General features: G+C 38.7%; 1 protein-coding gene across 1 annotated transcript; it reads left to right on the forward strand.

Moving 5' to 3' along the window:
• LOC109132472 (early nodulin-75-like) lies at positions 9,488–11,523 on the forward strand. Its single transcript, XM_019244093.1, has 2 exons — positions 9,488–9,590; positions 11,003–11,523. Exons 1-2 carry the CDS (start codon positions 9,488–9,490, stop codon positions 11,521–11,523), a joined length of 624 nt encoding a protein of 207 aa, XP_019099638.1.

Raw genomic sequence — 15,702 nt, forward strand, 5'->3', positions numbered from 1 at the left:
GAGTGTACTTAGCAGGCTTGACAGCTTCTGAGTCTGCAACTCGATTGACCACTCGAGCATGCACTCGATCGAGTGGCTTTTCGAGTACTTGGTCGAGTGCAATAACGGACTCCGGTTGCTTTGCACAAACGTCACTTGGGGCTTCAGTAACTATGGGCAATCAAACTTTTGAACTTGGATCTTGAGACAGCACAAGCTAAGAGAAGCCTTGATCTGCATGAGCTTGAGGAAATCAGATTGGAAGCTTATGAAAACTCCAAAATCTACAAGGAAAGAACTAAAGCCTTCCATGATAAGAAGATTCTCATCAAAGACTTACAGGCAGGAGACCAAGCTTTGCTTTACAATTCAAGACTCAAGTTATTCCCTGGGAAGTTGAAAAGTAGATGGGGAGGCCCTTTTAAGATAAAGGAGATCCTACCATATGGGGCTGTCACACTTCTCAACAAGGATGGTAGTGAGTTCACAGTCAATGGTCAGAGAGTTAAGAAGTATTTGGGAGAAAAGGAAACACCTGAGAAGTTCACAATGCTTCTCCAAGATGCTCCACAAGCCTAAAAAGGACACCAAAGTCAAGCTTAGTGACTTTAAACAAGCTCACTAGGGAGGAAGTCCCTAAGGTATCCATGTACATATTGTTTAAGGTTTTTGGTATTTTGATTTTTGTTTTGGTATTTTCACGATCCGGGAAGCAAGGGAGACCAGATAGAAGAGGAAAAGAAAACTCGGCAGCCAGCTCGACCCCCCCACTCGAGCACGTACTCGACCGAGTCCCGGTCGATTCCCATCGTCGAGCTGCCCCAATCTCCACCTCCAAGTCACCAGCAAGACCCCAACTACTCCTATGACAGCATGCAGATGGATGTGGACAACTACTTCCACAATCCCTAAGGTACCACTATCACCTTCACTTGTAGATATCATTGCATTTGACATTGTGTTTTGTTTTTTGTTTTTCATCTTGAATCCTCAATCAAATTTCTTTCACACAGGGACTGTGTGATTTAAGTTTGGGGGAGGGTTTGAGATAGCATTTGACATTGTGTTTTGTGATTCTTATTTCAAATTTTTAGCATCATCATGTTAATACTTGCATAGCATCTAAGGCATAGAAAAACCCTAAAAATTTGAAAATTTTTGCAAAAATCTTTATAAAAAAAAAGTGTTCATGTAGTTTGCACTGCACATTAGGATCTTGTTTAGCATGTTTCATGTAGGATTGTATAGTATTTGCATTAGGGATCTATGATGAGTATTCCCTTGTTAGCTTGTTTATTCACTAGACTAGGATCAATGCCCAAGTTAATAGTACTTTGATGCTAGTTGAGTGGTTAGAAGAATAAGATTGAACCAAGCCTTGAATTCCTACATTGCATTTGGTCTAAATTGAAGCATGTTGAGATTTGAAACCATTTCCTATTTATAAGAACCTAATATTGACTTTCAATTATCAATGTGTGCATTGCTTTAAACTCATGGATACCATATACATATTTGGATCATCTTCTTCCTTTTTACCACTCTTGTTGATCCAAGTAGCTGATTTCCTCATTAAGAATCAGTTCCCCTACCCCTAAACCAAACCTTCTTTCAAGCCATGTTTATTCTTGTGTGTGTGAGGCCTATTTTTGGGATTGAGCTTGGTAGAAAGTGTTAGGTTTGAACTGACAAGAGTAAAGCCTTGTGTAGTTCTAGTTTGCATTTTTCAAACTAGATAGGACTAGGTGGTTCACTTGTTGGGTTTGGGACTTGGCTGTTATGAAAAGAAAAGAGGAAAAAGAGAAAGAAAAGGTTAGAGTCTTTAGGAGGGGAATGTGTTTAAGAAAATTTAAAGTCTAGTGAAAGAATGGGAAGAATAAGGTTGTTTAAAGATGGTTCTAGTTAAAGAAAAGAAAGAAAGAAAAGAGAAGTCTAGCAAAATGCTTATATGTCTTAAGAATAAGAAGAAAAGAGAACCATAGCAAATAAGTAAGAATCCCCCATTCCACTAGAAAGATCAAATAAGAAACCTCTCCTAAGACTTTAAAACCAAAAGAGAAAAGGGTGAAAAAGAAGAAAAGAAGTTAAAGGGTAGCACTAGGATCAATTGGGTTTAGATTGATAGGATAAACACTTTGGGTGCCTTTGGGTAGACAAGGTTTTGTTCTTGTATGTGTCTAAGTGTTCTTACCTTTAGCATTCTTCTAAAGCTCAATCCATTTTTTATGAGAGAACCTTGATATTGATAAGCCCTACTCTAAAAAGAGACCATCATTGTCTCTAAACCTTTTACTGCCAAGCCAAATGAGTTTAAGCATTGCATAGAATTGATTCATGTTCTTGATTAATGAATGTTAAAGGAAATGGTTGATTTGAATGCATGTGGATGTCTAAGGCTCAAATCAGTGAAGGTTGTGATATGCTTGTCTAAAGTCTTTAAGTATAGCTCATTCAACTTGCATCATAGTACTAGTAACTTGGACATTGATTCTAGATAGTCTATTTGCAAGCTTTAGGAGCTGAGATCCCACTTTCAAACCTCACCTACCTTCTTTTGTCTTGATTATTTGCTTGAGGGCAAGCAAAGACTAAGTTTGGGGGTGTTGATGTTCATATATTTTACCTTGTTTTCCCTTAGTTTATTCACAACTTTTGCATCTTTTGCTATCCATTTAGGCCATTATTGTGTAGCTTTAGGACTAATCATGCATTAGAGTATAGTTGCATTGCATTTGCATCTTTTCATGCATAAACAGGTGATTTTGGAGCTTAAGGAGCATGGAAGCAATGCTGAGGAGAAGTGAAGCAATCCTGAGGAGAAAACAAGAGAGTTAAGGCTGTAGAATCAAGGTCCGGAGTCCAACTCGACCGCACCACTCGACCACCACTCGACCGTGTGCTGAGGAGGACTCGACCGAGTGGAGAATGCACGAGAGAAGCCAGCTCGACCAGCCACTCGACCGAGCACTGGTCGAGTTGACCGAGCCGTTGACTACTTTGACTTTTTGTATTTTTAGGGCTTCCACCTCACCTCCTATATAAGGCCCTTGTACCTGCAGCCACCAAAGAGTCCAGCTTTTTAGAGAGTCTAAAACCTAGTTTTTACCTTTTTTAGATTTTATTCCTTTTGCACTTTCTTTTATTTTAGATTTTGTACTTGTTTAAGAAAGAAAGACTAGATTCTTGTATTTTGTTTGTTTCATAACTTTCAAAATATTAAGATTTCGAGTTTTATTTCTTCATCAATATTGTAGATCTCTGTTTCATCTTTCTAATGATGCAAGTTTCAATATTTTCTGGGTTTTTGACATATTTCACCATGTGTTCTTGTGAGTAGTTTGTTTAGGACCTTGAGGATGGGTTAGGCTGGGTTGATCTTGTGGTTTGTTTGATTTGGTCAAGCTTGATTGTTGTAGATCTCTTCTAGGCTAGATGATCTTAATGCTGATCCTATATCTGAGAAGGTAGGGTTTGATTTCAAGCATCTTAACATCACACCAATGTCTAAGGAGCATAGATAAGGCTAGATCTAGAGCTTACCATTAGGCTTGCTAAGAGATTAGAAGTCTTGTTTGGTTTGAGATGTATTGCTTAATGCCTGCTTGTGTAGATTCTTTTCTTTGTGAGAACAAGTCTAGAAATGCATAGGTTTGATTGTTTCTTGCCATGAGAGTGGATTAAACATGTCTTAGAATAGTATGTCTAGAGATCAGCTCAAAGTTTGCTTGAGATTTGTTGACCAAGTTAGATAACCACAATGATTAGCTCAGCCCATGAATCCCTCCTCAAGGCCTTCTTTGTTTATTGAAATCTTAGTCTAAATATCATTGCTTGCTTGTTGTTTGATTAGTTTTAGCATTGCTCTGTTTTTCTTGTGTTGCTCTGTTTTCACGTTTAAGTCTAGCTCGACCACGTACTCGACCTACACTCGGTCGAGTGCTGCTCGAGTTCATCCCCAGAACTTGTGTTTTTGATTTGTGATTGTCTTGTTTCATTCCTGTTTCATTTCCATTGCATTCACGTAGTTTCCTGTTCATTACTTGTCTTGCATTAGTTCATTAGCATAGTTTCTATCTTTGTACTAGTTTCATTATAACTTCAAGTTGTTTGTTCTGTTTGCATTTAGTATCCTGTTCTAGTTGTTTTTACCTTCTGCATTTCATATCTCATTTTATGATTGTTAGTGACAAACAATCTTTACAATTGGCTTGACTTAGACTCATATGCACATCTTAATTGTTCACAATCACTCAGATAGGATTGACACCTCTTATACTGCAACTGCATAAGGGGAATTGAAACACCCTGTCTTCTATTCATTCCATACATCATTCATTCATACACCACAAGAAAAGTCAGTTTCAGGTTGTTTTGCGAAATGTTTTGGCGGTTGAGCAGAAGCTGGTGGCTCACGGAGATCCTCCTCATCTAGGTCATTGCTGTCTGCAGTAATGGTTGGTGGTGTCTCACGAGTCGGTAGGTGTCATCCATTCCGTAGGGCTATGGCGAGCACAGACTCCTGGCTTTTTGAAGTTGAAGCCGAATTATCTATAAGCGTTTGAATTTGAGAACTCCAAACATCATACTTGATATGCAGATTTTGGTAGTTGGCGGATAACGGACTGGCAAGATCATCGAGTCGCTTATTTATGTGTACGGCATCTGACTTCTGAGTGGACAGGACCTGTTGCATCATGGATAGCAAGTCGAGGGATGAGGAAGCTAATAGCATATTGTGTGATCAATTTATGTTAGATGGTTGGGTCGGTGGGTCGAGTTGCCTGGCAATAGGTAGGCCATGGTTAATGCCGTGTGAAGTGGTTGGATGGAGAGCCTGGTGATTGAGGATGTAGTTGCTGCGCCTTTTATTGTAACCTCCTTGATTGTTGATGTAGTTCACATCCTCTAGCTGAGCATTCTCCCCATCTTGTTGCTGGTACTGATCTTCCTCTGAGATCGAGTGGACATGTTGCTGGTGGGTGAGGAGTTTGTCCAATTTGTCATTGAGGACTTTCATGTCTCTCTTGTACTTGGCATCATCCTCTCCAGAAGATCGTATTGTGCGATCATACTCCTCATTGTAGTGCCTATCAGATTGAGCTAAGTTCTCCACTAGATCCCAACCTTCATCAACATCCTTGTTGAGGAAATTTCCATTACTAGCGGTGTCCAGAAACATCCTTATCAGATTGAGCTAAGTTCTCCACTTGATCATTCAAGTCTCTTGGCTTCTCCTTAGTTGCCACTTCTTCACTAGTGATTGTTCCACAAAACATTGTAGAGGAAGGTTTGATAGGATATGATGTGTTGGGATTCACATGAAGAAGAGTTACTCTCTTATTTGGGAAATTAATGCTTGCCCCCACAGTGTTGAGAAAGGGAGTTCCTAGTATGAGAGGGAGCTTGTTGGTTTCTTTCATATTGACTACCATGAAGTCTGTTGGAACTGTGCAATCACCAACCATGAGTGGATAGTTCTCAATCAAACCAAGTGGAGATTTTGAGGAAGCATCTCCAAACATGGTGGAAGAAGAGGGCTGCTTCATGTCTTTGATCCCAAGAATCTTTACCATCTCAAGTGACATCACATTAACACTTGCTCCTGAATCACATAAGGCATCATCAAGTTGTAAAGCACCAAGTGAGCAATGTATAGTAAATCTGTCTCTATCTTCAAGCTTGGAAAATGTTTTTGGTCTGGGTTGTTATTCACTTGATGAATCAAAGATTCTCATGATTTCTTCCACCTTCTCTATGTTTGCTAGAATAGCTTTGATGAACTCTATATGGATAGGAACTTGAGACAAGCTATCCACATAAGGCAAAGGTGCTCCAACTCTATTCATATTAGCTTTGAAAGTTGAGAGCACTTTTTTTAAAACATTTGTAAGAACCCTTTGTGGAAATGGATGTGGATGACTATAAAGAGGAAGAGCAACACTTGGTGCATCATTCTTTTTAACCTCCTTGGTGACTATCTCATTACCCCTAAATTCTTTCTCAGTTTTCTCACCTTTAGCAACCACCAAAATCTCAGTAGTAGAACCATATAGAAGAGCATATATCTCTTCAATAGACCGTTCATTCTCATCAGCATGGCGATCCATTTTTGATTTTTTTGAAACTCATACTAGTAACCCTGTTCACTTATTCCTTGAAGATGGCATTGCAAAACTCCTTTGGGTTTTGTTCTGGTTTTCCTAGTAGAGAACCCTTTTGTCTTGTTGAAGAGGAAGAAGCTTGTCCGTGGACCTGTGTTTGCAACCTCTCAATCTTGGCATTTAACTCACCATAAACATTCTCAACTTTGTTGTGCATGTTCTTCATTTGTGTGGCAAGTTGAATGGCACCTCTCCCTTGTCCTTCTAGGAGTTGTCTAAGTAGAGAACTTTTGTCATCTATTTGACCTTGAGGGTGTGGTGCATTCATTTGTTGCTGCGGTTGGGAATAGGTTTGAGGCTTGGCTTGGTAGTTCCCTTGAGGTTGAGGATGATAGCTGGGTTGGGAAGGAAACCCAGGAGGTTTTTGTGGTGGATAAGTCTGATCTTTTGGGTTCTCCACATTTGCGTTGCGGTAAGAGAGGTTTGGGTGGTTGCGGTAATTAGGATTGAACTTGTTATACCCTTGGCCACCTACATAGTTGACTTCCTCTTGACCCTCAACACAAGCTTTCATACCTTCTTGATAAATTTCACATTCATTGACAAAGTGAACTTGTTTTTGATTTGCCATAATCATCTTATCCATCTTGTCATTCAAAGCTTTGATCTCCTTGCGGTGCAGCTCATTCATATCAGTATAGTCCCTTGGAGTTCTATCATAATCCTCTCCATAGTTCCCATCACTTTGAGCAAGATTCTCAACCAACAACATTCCTTGGTCTGCATTTTGACCCAAGAAGTTTCCATTGCTTTCTGTATCAAGAAGCATTCTATACTTAGGCAAGACTCCTCTATAGAGTGTACTCAACTGTGACTCTTTGGAGATACAATGATGTGGACATTGAGAGATGTACCCCTTAAATCTTTCCCATGCTTCACAAAAACTCTCATTTCCCTTTTGAGCAAAGCTTGATATCTCATTCCTTAGGCTTGTTGTTCTTGTAGTAGAGATGAATTTGGAGAGAAAAGCCTTCTTACATTGATCCTAGGAGGTAATGGTGTTGTGAGGCAGATTTTTTCCCCAAATGTGAGCCTTTTCACCAAGAGACAATGGGAAGAGGTGCAGCTTGAAGGCATCTTCAGAGATACCATTGATCTTAACAGTCCCACAAAACCTATCAAATTGATCCAAGTGATCAAGGGGGTCTTTCATTGCCAAACCATGAAACTTTGATCCCTGCACCATGTTGATAAGACTGGCCTTGATCACAAAGTGATTGTTCTCAACTGGTGGAGCTCTAATACCAGTGTGGTGTCCATTGACATTTGGTGCATCATAAGCTCCAATGAGAGGGGCTTGTCTTGGTACATGATTTGGAACTCTATCATCATTGGGCAGGTCATTTCCATTATAACCAGCAGAAGGAGGTGGACTGTTGTCCATAGCTTGTCTTGCTAACCGGCGATTCTCACGCTCAAAACGGTAGATGTCGTCAACACGCTCAATCAAGTCTGCTTGGCCTTGACTTCTCAAGTTCATACACCTTGCAAAACAGAATTCAAAACACCAATGCAAACCAAGTAAGTAACAATGTAAATTAAATGAGTCGGCTCAAGCAAATTTGAAATCCTAATGGTCAAATGTAATGCAAACGGGCAACAGCGCCAAATTGATTTTGTACTTTTTACTTCTATTAAATTATCAATCCACAATTTGCATTAATCAACTCACTAAGAATGCACAAAGATGTTCAATCTAAACTTAAGTAGGAATTGGTTTATTGTAACAATCTTAACTAAGCAAGGCAAACAAATTGTAAAATGCTCAACAAATAAACCAAGAAAGAAATAGAAAATCAACTCAACAATAACCTAAGGAGAATCTAAGGGTTAAGGTAATTGATTAGGAGTGAGATAAGAGATGGATTATGGAGTATCAAACAACTTAAACTAAGCAAGATCCTTAGACCATAGAACACTAAGCAAGATTAACACATTTCCATGATATTAATCAATCATCAACTTCTTCCAAAGGCAATAAAATGATCAATAAGCATTACAATCAAGTCTATCTAGCCACTAAGCACCCTATTCAACAATTTCCAAAGGTAAGGAATGCAAAGCATTTAAAAGTTTTGGTTCATGAATTTCATCAAACACCTTCTGGGCATGAAATTCTTAAAGTCTAGAATCAACATGATCAAGGCTGATCTAGCTGTATTAGCAACCAATAAGCAAGGATCTAAAGCAGTATAAACATAAACTCCATAANCCAAATTGATTTTGTACTTTTTACTTCTATTAAATTATCAATCCACAATTTGCATTAATCAACTCACTAAGAATGCACAAAGATGTTCAATCTAAACTTAAGTAGGAATTGGTTTATTGTAACAATCTTAACTAAGCAAGGCAAACAAATTGTAAAATGCTCAACAAATAAACCAAGAAAGAAATAGAAAATCAACTCAACAATAACCTAAGGAGAATCTAAGGGTTAACGTAATTGATTAGGAGTGAGATAAGAGATGGATTATGGAGTATCAAACAACTTAAACTAAGCAAGATCCTTAGACCATAGAACACTAAGCAAGATTAACACATTTCCATGATATTAATCAATCATCAACTTCTTCCAAAGGCAATAAAATGATCAATAAGCATTACAATCAAGTCTATCTAGCCACTAAGCACCCTATTCAACAATTTCCAAAGGTAAGGAATGCAAAGCATTTAAAAGTTTTGGTTCATGAATTTCATCAAACACCTTCTGGGCATGAAATTCTTAAAGTCTAGAATCAACATGATCAAGGCTGATCTAGCTGTATTAGCAACCAATAAGCAAGGATCTAAAGCAGTATAAACATAAACTCCATACAAAGGTACAAGCTTGATATTTGTGAAATCATAATAAGATATTGTAGATTATGAGAAATAAAGGAGAGATTATTATTAAAAACTTAGAAGTACTCAATCCTTCAACAAACCAAGAGTAAGAAAACTTAAGAACCCTAAAAAGCTGCTAAAAAAAAATAAAACCAAAGAGAAGCAAAAGATAAGTCTCCGCTTAACAGGGTTAGAGTATTTATAGGAAAATAGAAAAGGACCCAGGTCAACCCAAACCAAACTGGGTCAAACCCGGATTAAAACTAAAACAAATGTGGACTTAGGCGGCTATGGGGTCAGTTTGGCCGATTGGTGAAGTCGTGTGGCTCCATCGACCATGACTTGGCCGCTTGAGCTGGCCGCTGATACTCCCTGTCCTTCATCGCCTTGAGCTCGATCGGCCACGGTTTGGCCACGTCATGTGACCGATGGCTGCACAGGCCAACGTTTGGCCGATGATCTTGGCCGCGTGTGGCTCCTGTTCGTGGTCCAAGTGAGTTAAATCGGTTGGCTTTTGGCCGATGGTGGTGCTCGATGGTCTCCCAGGGCCATGGTTTGGTCGATGGTCTTGGCCGCGTGTGGCTCCTGTCTTCACTCTGGCTGTATATACGTTCACTCAAACAGGTATTAATCTTTACACGCACATCTTATTGGCCTGAAATTACCTCCATTGCAAAGATTACTCAATTTCCAATAACTTAGATGAAGAACGCTGGAGCTAAATCCCAAGGAAAGGTCTTCATACGAGTCGATCTTTAAGGGACTGAAGAATGGTTCCGAATCATCAATCATCTTGTGTGAATCCAAATGTGTATCTTCCATTATATTGCTAATTATTTACTTATTTGGCTCCAAAGCACACTTTCCTTGTAAATCTCTACTCCAACATCTGAGATAACAAATTTGATGCAAAATGCAACCTAAACAACCTAAATGCTCATGAATATGCACAAAACAATGAAGATTAAGCTCTAAAATTACATAAAAACACAAGATATCATGCCTCAAGCAAAATTCCCTAGTCAATGAATCTCTTAAATCTTGCTAAAATACTCTCGTGATAGAAACAATCAACCTTGGTCACTCCCCTACCCAACTCTCGTTGGAGAAACATGACCAAGCAGACATTACAAACCGATTCATTATTGTCAATAAACTCCTTACACATCTAATTTCTTAGGCTAAGTGAGTAAATCTCTAGCATTGATTGATTCAAGCATTTCAACAACATCTCTCGATGGCAAAAAACTATAGATCTAGTCTCAACCTCTCGGTCTGAAAATAGCATTAAGAACATCAATCTAGAAGGAAATTTATATAAAATAAACACTCAAGCTAAGACATCCTAACCGATCAAGAACACATATTTGTATATCACATCCCTAGAAACTTTAATTCACTACTCAGATCTCACGATAGAAAGCATAGAAACACAAATGAATGACAATTGCATTGTATTGAAAATAGGATAAAAGTAGTATATCATTGGTCGAATCCTAACAAAGTAGTAATGAAAATTGCATTGTATTGCAGAATTGAAACTAAAAAGAATAGCCTAAGAAACGAAATCGAATCCTATAGAATAGAAAAAGTGTTTGAGTCGCTTAATCTCTCTCTCAGAAGCTCTCGCTCTTTGGGTTGAGTCTCTGCGGCTTGCTAGGGAGTGAGGAAGAAGAAGGGGGTGTATATATGGAAAACCTTTTAACCTAGCTGCTAAGTCCTGCCCGAGGGTCTGCTCGAGGTGGTGCACGAGGATCTAGTCGGGTAATTCCTCAGGTAGGTCTTTGGGTTGTCCTTCCTGCTCTTAGATCCCCTTTGATCGGGTTGAGGTTTGTGACTGTTCTTCTTGCACAATTGCTCCTTCGGGTACATGCTCAGGTTTGACCTCGTTTTTCCCCATTTTAGGCTCTAAAGCACATGTTAATAACCAAAATGCACAAATGCAACAATGTAGCACCCTAAATGGCCTAAATGCAAATTCCTACAGTAAAGGACCTAAAGATGCTAAGGTTAGGGTATAGATAATGCAAAATTAGGTCGTGGTGGGACTTCTGCTGGCGGTGGCAGTGGGACATCTCGTGGCGGTGGCGGTGGGACATCGAACAGCAGAGTTGGAACGTCTTCTCACTCATCTAACCCATCAACCTCTAACGAAACAATTTCGGCTTCTCCATTTCTTCCGTCACAATATCCTACTAATTCACAATCTCCACCTCAGCCACAGCAGCAAGCGGCTCAATACCACCAGCAACACCCACTGTATCAGCCTCCACCGGCAGCGTACCAACTTCCCCAACATCAACAGCCTCCGCACCAACAACCACAGCCTTCGTACCAGCTTCCCCAACATCAACAACAACCGTACCAAATCTCCCCACATCAAGCACTGCCTTTTATTCCAGAGCATCAACCACCGCCACCGCCTGAGGATCCAGATCCGGATCCGCCAAATCATCAAGAATACCAACAGCTATTAGATGATTTGTTGGTTCTTCCTGGACGACAACATATACCACTCTTGAGTCAGTTTCCTATCATCGATGTTGAGACGATGTGACGAGAGATCTCTTTCTTCTTCTTTATGGTTCACCTATTTGTCTTCGTAATCAAGTCTGGGTAGGAAATTGTTGTGTATAAGTTTTGACTTATCTGATGTATTTCGTAAATGATGTGTTTGATTCTGAATTTAAGTTTGATTACATAGGATTGCTTGGTTCTCTTGTGTTGATTATATCACTTAGGTTGTTGTGTTTGATTCTGAATTTTCGTTTGATTATATCACTTAGGTTTTCGTTTTGCAACATTTTTGTTTTGGTTTTATATTCTTTACTTTCAATTGCTCTCCTAATATTTGTCTAATATGTTTGGTCGGGACAAAGGAAAACTGGCCCGAGTGATAAGTGGAATACTTCGAAGGAAGTTTGATGGTCCTTACTACAGTTGGAAGGTTACACCTATTGACATTCAAGCACGATACTTCAGAACGTTTGCGGTAATGCTCCTTTATAGTTTTTTGTTTTTATGACTACATACCATGATTATAATCATTCACACTTAGCTTAACAATATTGTATTGTATATTGTGTAGCGGAAGTACAACTGGGACAGTGGGATAACTGAGGTGGTTAAAGAAAACTTCATAAGGGTCGCCAAAAGAAGGCTCAAAGGAATTGTGAGCCAAGCAAAGCTGAGTGGTCATAATCCAATTTGGATTCAGCCAATACTTTGGGTCAAAATGATGGAGCACTGGAACACTCCCGACTCTGTTGAAAAGAGCACTAATGCTTCCCAGTCCAGAAATTCTGATCGTTGCGGGCTTGGCGTCCATAAACACTTATCCGGATAGAAATCCTACTTGCAAGTACAACTAGACTTGGTAAGGAGTCGGTAATGCATTTTTAGCTGCCTTTAATTTTTACATGTGACACTAGTAACTTTTTTTTGTATCATTAAAGGAGGATAAATTGGTTCGCCCTGTATTAGTTGGTGAAGTTTTTATGGCAACTCATAGAAGGGCAGATGGAACTTTTGTTGATGCAAAGGCTAAGCAACTAACTGAACATTATGAGAAGAACCTAGAAGAGACATTGAATCAGCTTGATGCCGATGATCTTGATGGTTCAGACCATTCATCTCAACAGACCCTCACCATTCAAGATAAAGATGACATATTTCTCAAGGTATTTTTTTACTTTCCTTTCTTGATGATGACATTCTTTTGCTAATACTTATTGTCTAGTTTTGCTAATGTTCATTGGTCTGCATTTTTTATTCATGGTTCTCCTTTCTCAGTATGAATATTCATGGAACATTAACAATGTCTGTTTCAATCTAATTGGATTTGCATCATCTTTTTTTGTGTGTTTAGAGTATTGTCACAGTTGACAAGGGAAAACCCTTTGGACTTGGCCAACTAGCTGAGACGGTCGACAAAGGGAAGAGAAAACAATGTTATTCAACCGCTTCTTCACCGCCAATATTAGAGTTCCAAGACCAACTTGAAGCTGCTCATGCTAAGCTCGTAAAAGTTGAGGAAGAAAATGCTAGGCGTGATGAGGAGCAACGCAACGCTCAAAGTCGTATAACAAGCTTGGAGATGGTAAACTCCTACTTAAAAAAAACTTATCCTGGATTCAGTGACTTTATGGCTAATGCAATAACACCACCTCTTCAACAACAAGCCACAGCAGCTAACGCAACTGTCGACAGACCAGCAGACGGACCAGCCACTTCACCATTGTCTAACACTTCTTCAAACTTTCATAAATTGTTTGTAAATCAAATGATGGTTTTTTGTTAGGATGTTTTATGGATGTTTGCAGGTTTTTTGTAAGGATGCTTGCAGTTTTTTTTGGTACAATTGTTTGGGGTATAATCCTAATCTAAATCGGTTTTAGTATTTAATTTTTGTTTTTTTAAAAAAAATTCTACAAAACAATAACAAATTAGATGCTATAAACTCACCCTTTTGTGACCATGAACATTAGTAAGCAGAATATAAAAAGTTGCATATTGGTTGCTAATTTGTGACCCTATTCTGAGAACAGAACGTTGCAAATCTACAACCAAACAAATCGTCATAACTCAGTCTCTATTATGTGACTACCAGAAAAGGTATCAAAGTAGTCGTTAACACTCCAGGTTGCTATTTAGTCACTAACTGTGACTATTACAGTCCTTCTCAACATAGTCGCTAAAAGAGAGAGTTGCTATTTAGTCTCTACTTACGACCACATAGGATAGTCGCTAATATACGACCACTATATGTACTCACTAATCTGTGGAAATAAGCGACCACTTTGTGACGGTATTAATTTGCGACCAAATTTTAAGGACCATTTCAGTTAGTCCTTCATTGGTCGTAAACAGCGACTTTAGGACCACTTTGTGACGGTTTTGATGGTCACAAAAAGCATGTTTACTTGTAGTGTGTGCCTATCCGCGAGTTTCATAGGTTGCTCCTCGAGATTCGTCCTCTTTTTTCAGGTTCTAACGAATAAGTTGCATGATCTTGCTCTATATCTTCATACAACTTCTGCATGGACATGTACTTCTGCTGAAAATCTTCTCATCAAGAAGACACATGGAAAAACAAACACAAATTATATATACATAGATATGTCAGCAAGAAGACATTGAAGATCCTATTTTATTAAAGCTTTCTTTTACCATTTTTGTAACTCATGGATAACTCCAGTTTAAAAGATTTCAACCTATTGCAAACCCGTTCAATCATATCTGTTTTTTGTTGGATCTCTTGAGTTTATTTATTTTATCTTCTCAACTTTCTGATCTAAGCTCTCAGAAAGGCGCGCATCGAAAATCACCTTTCCTTGTTCAAGATCTGATGGACTTCTCAAACTTTTCCCATCCCTAAGATGAGAGTTGCAAACCTCATTTGTTTTTTTCCAATGAGTTTCGGTAGCAATCCATCCAAATATTTTATGATTAGTTCAAATAACACCTTTCAAGAAAGAAAGATAACTTCAATGTTAAAACAAACCAACAAACTTTAATTCTTAAAAAAACTCAGATCAGCTACTTTTTTCAATAACCATTCTCATAATGCTCCTCAAAATTCCAGGCGTCTTCGAATCCTTTAAAGCATTTTCTGAAGTGTACCAAAGCATAACCAGTAAATCCTTTATAATTCCAAACGAGTTTGACAGAATATGGATTATAACCTTTCTTAGTTAGGTCTTCACGTAAGCTTGAAAGGCTTGGGCCAACTATCTTACCACGCGCATCAAAAGTTCTTGGTAAGTTAGATATAATACCAACCCATGGCCACACATATTTTTATCTGGAGGAGAAACTGATAGTGGGTCAGAAGAGTTGGCCTTCGCCTTTTTATTTTGGTTGGCCTTGGACTCACCATCTGCACATGATCATAATACAAACATAAGTTTACAAGAGAGGTGTAACAATCTGTCAAATGCTTCAATCAGACTAGAGGTGATGAAAATGAAGGTCAAAATAAGAATGGTTGTACCTGTTGCCACAGAAGCATATTTGTCATGTTCCCTCTTCTTGTCGCGGTGCTCACTCTTCTTCGTGGCTTCATCTACTTCGTCCTTGCTCTCTTCTTGTCCTACAGTGTTACATGGTCCAAAGTCATAATTTGAAATCTTAATTAATTTAAAGTGCATCCAACTTTCCCACCAATAACTGATTTGCCTTGTGGCTGTTCACCTCCTAAGCTAGTTCACATCCAACTCTCTAGGAGCAGTTTCGTCAACCAAAGTTCTATTTACAGAAAGTTCATCACGAGTGATGTTTGCTGCGAGTTGAGAGTTGCGAGTTGTTGGTTTCTTGATAGCTCCCTGCTCCTTCTTGTTAACAATCACAGACATATTGAAGAAAGCACAAGTCAGAAAGGAGAAAATGGCCACAGAAACTAGCACTAAGTCCTAAAGTAACATGCTATGGTAATATGCATGTGGTGTTTGTCTTTTGAGACTTGACTTCTTGAACTAAGCATAAGGTAGAAAAGAGAAAATCGGCAGGGCAGCCACTTTCTCAGCACAATCTCCCATCCCGTGTCACACCATCATATAGAATAGAAACGCATATGATATATTCCTGTATAAGTTCCATTATAAACATTCTATATGTTAACTATGTGTCCATTCTAAAATTCTATTTTATATGAAATACATGTACATATTTTATCATGTATGTTAAATCTATGTCTATTAATACTTCATAAGTTACCATGTCGATTCTATGTTAGTAC

This window comes from Camelina sativa, chromosome 4, assembly GCF_000633955.1.
Source record: "Camelina sativa cultivar DH55 chromosome 4, Cs, whole genome shotgun sequence".
NCBI lineage: Eukaryota > Viridiplantae > Streptophyta > Magnoliopsida > Brassicales > Brassicaceae > Camelina > Camelina sativa.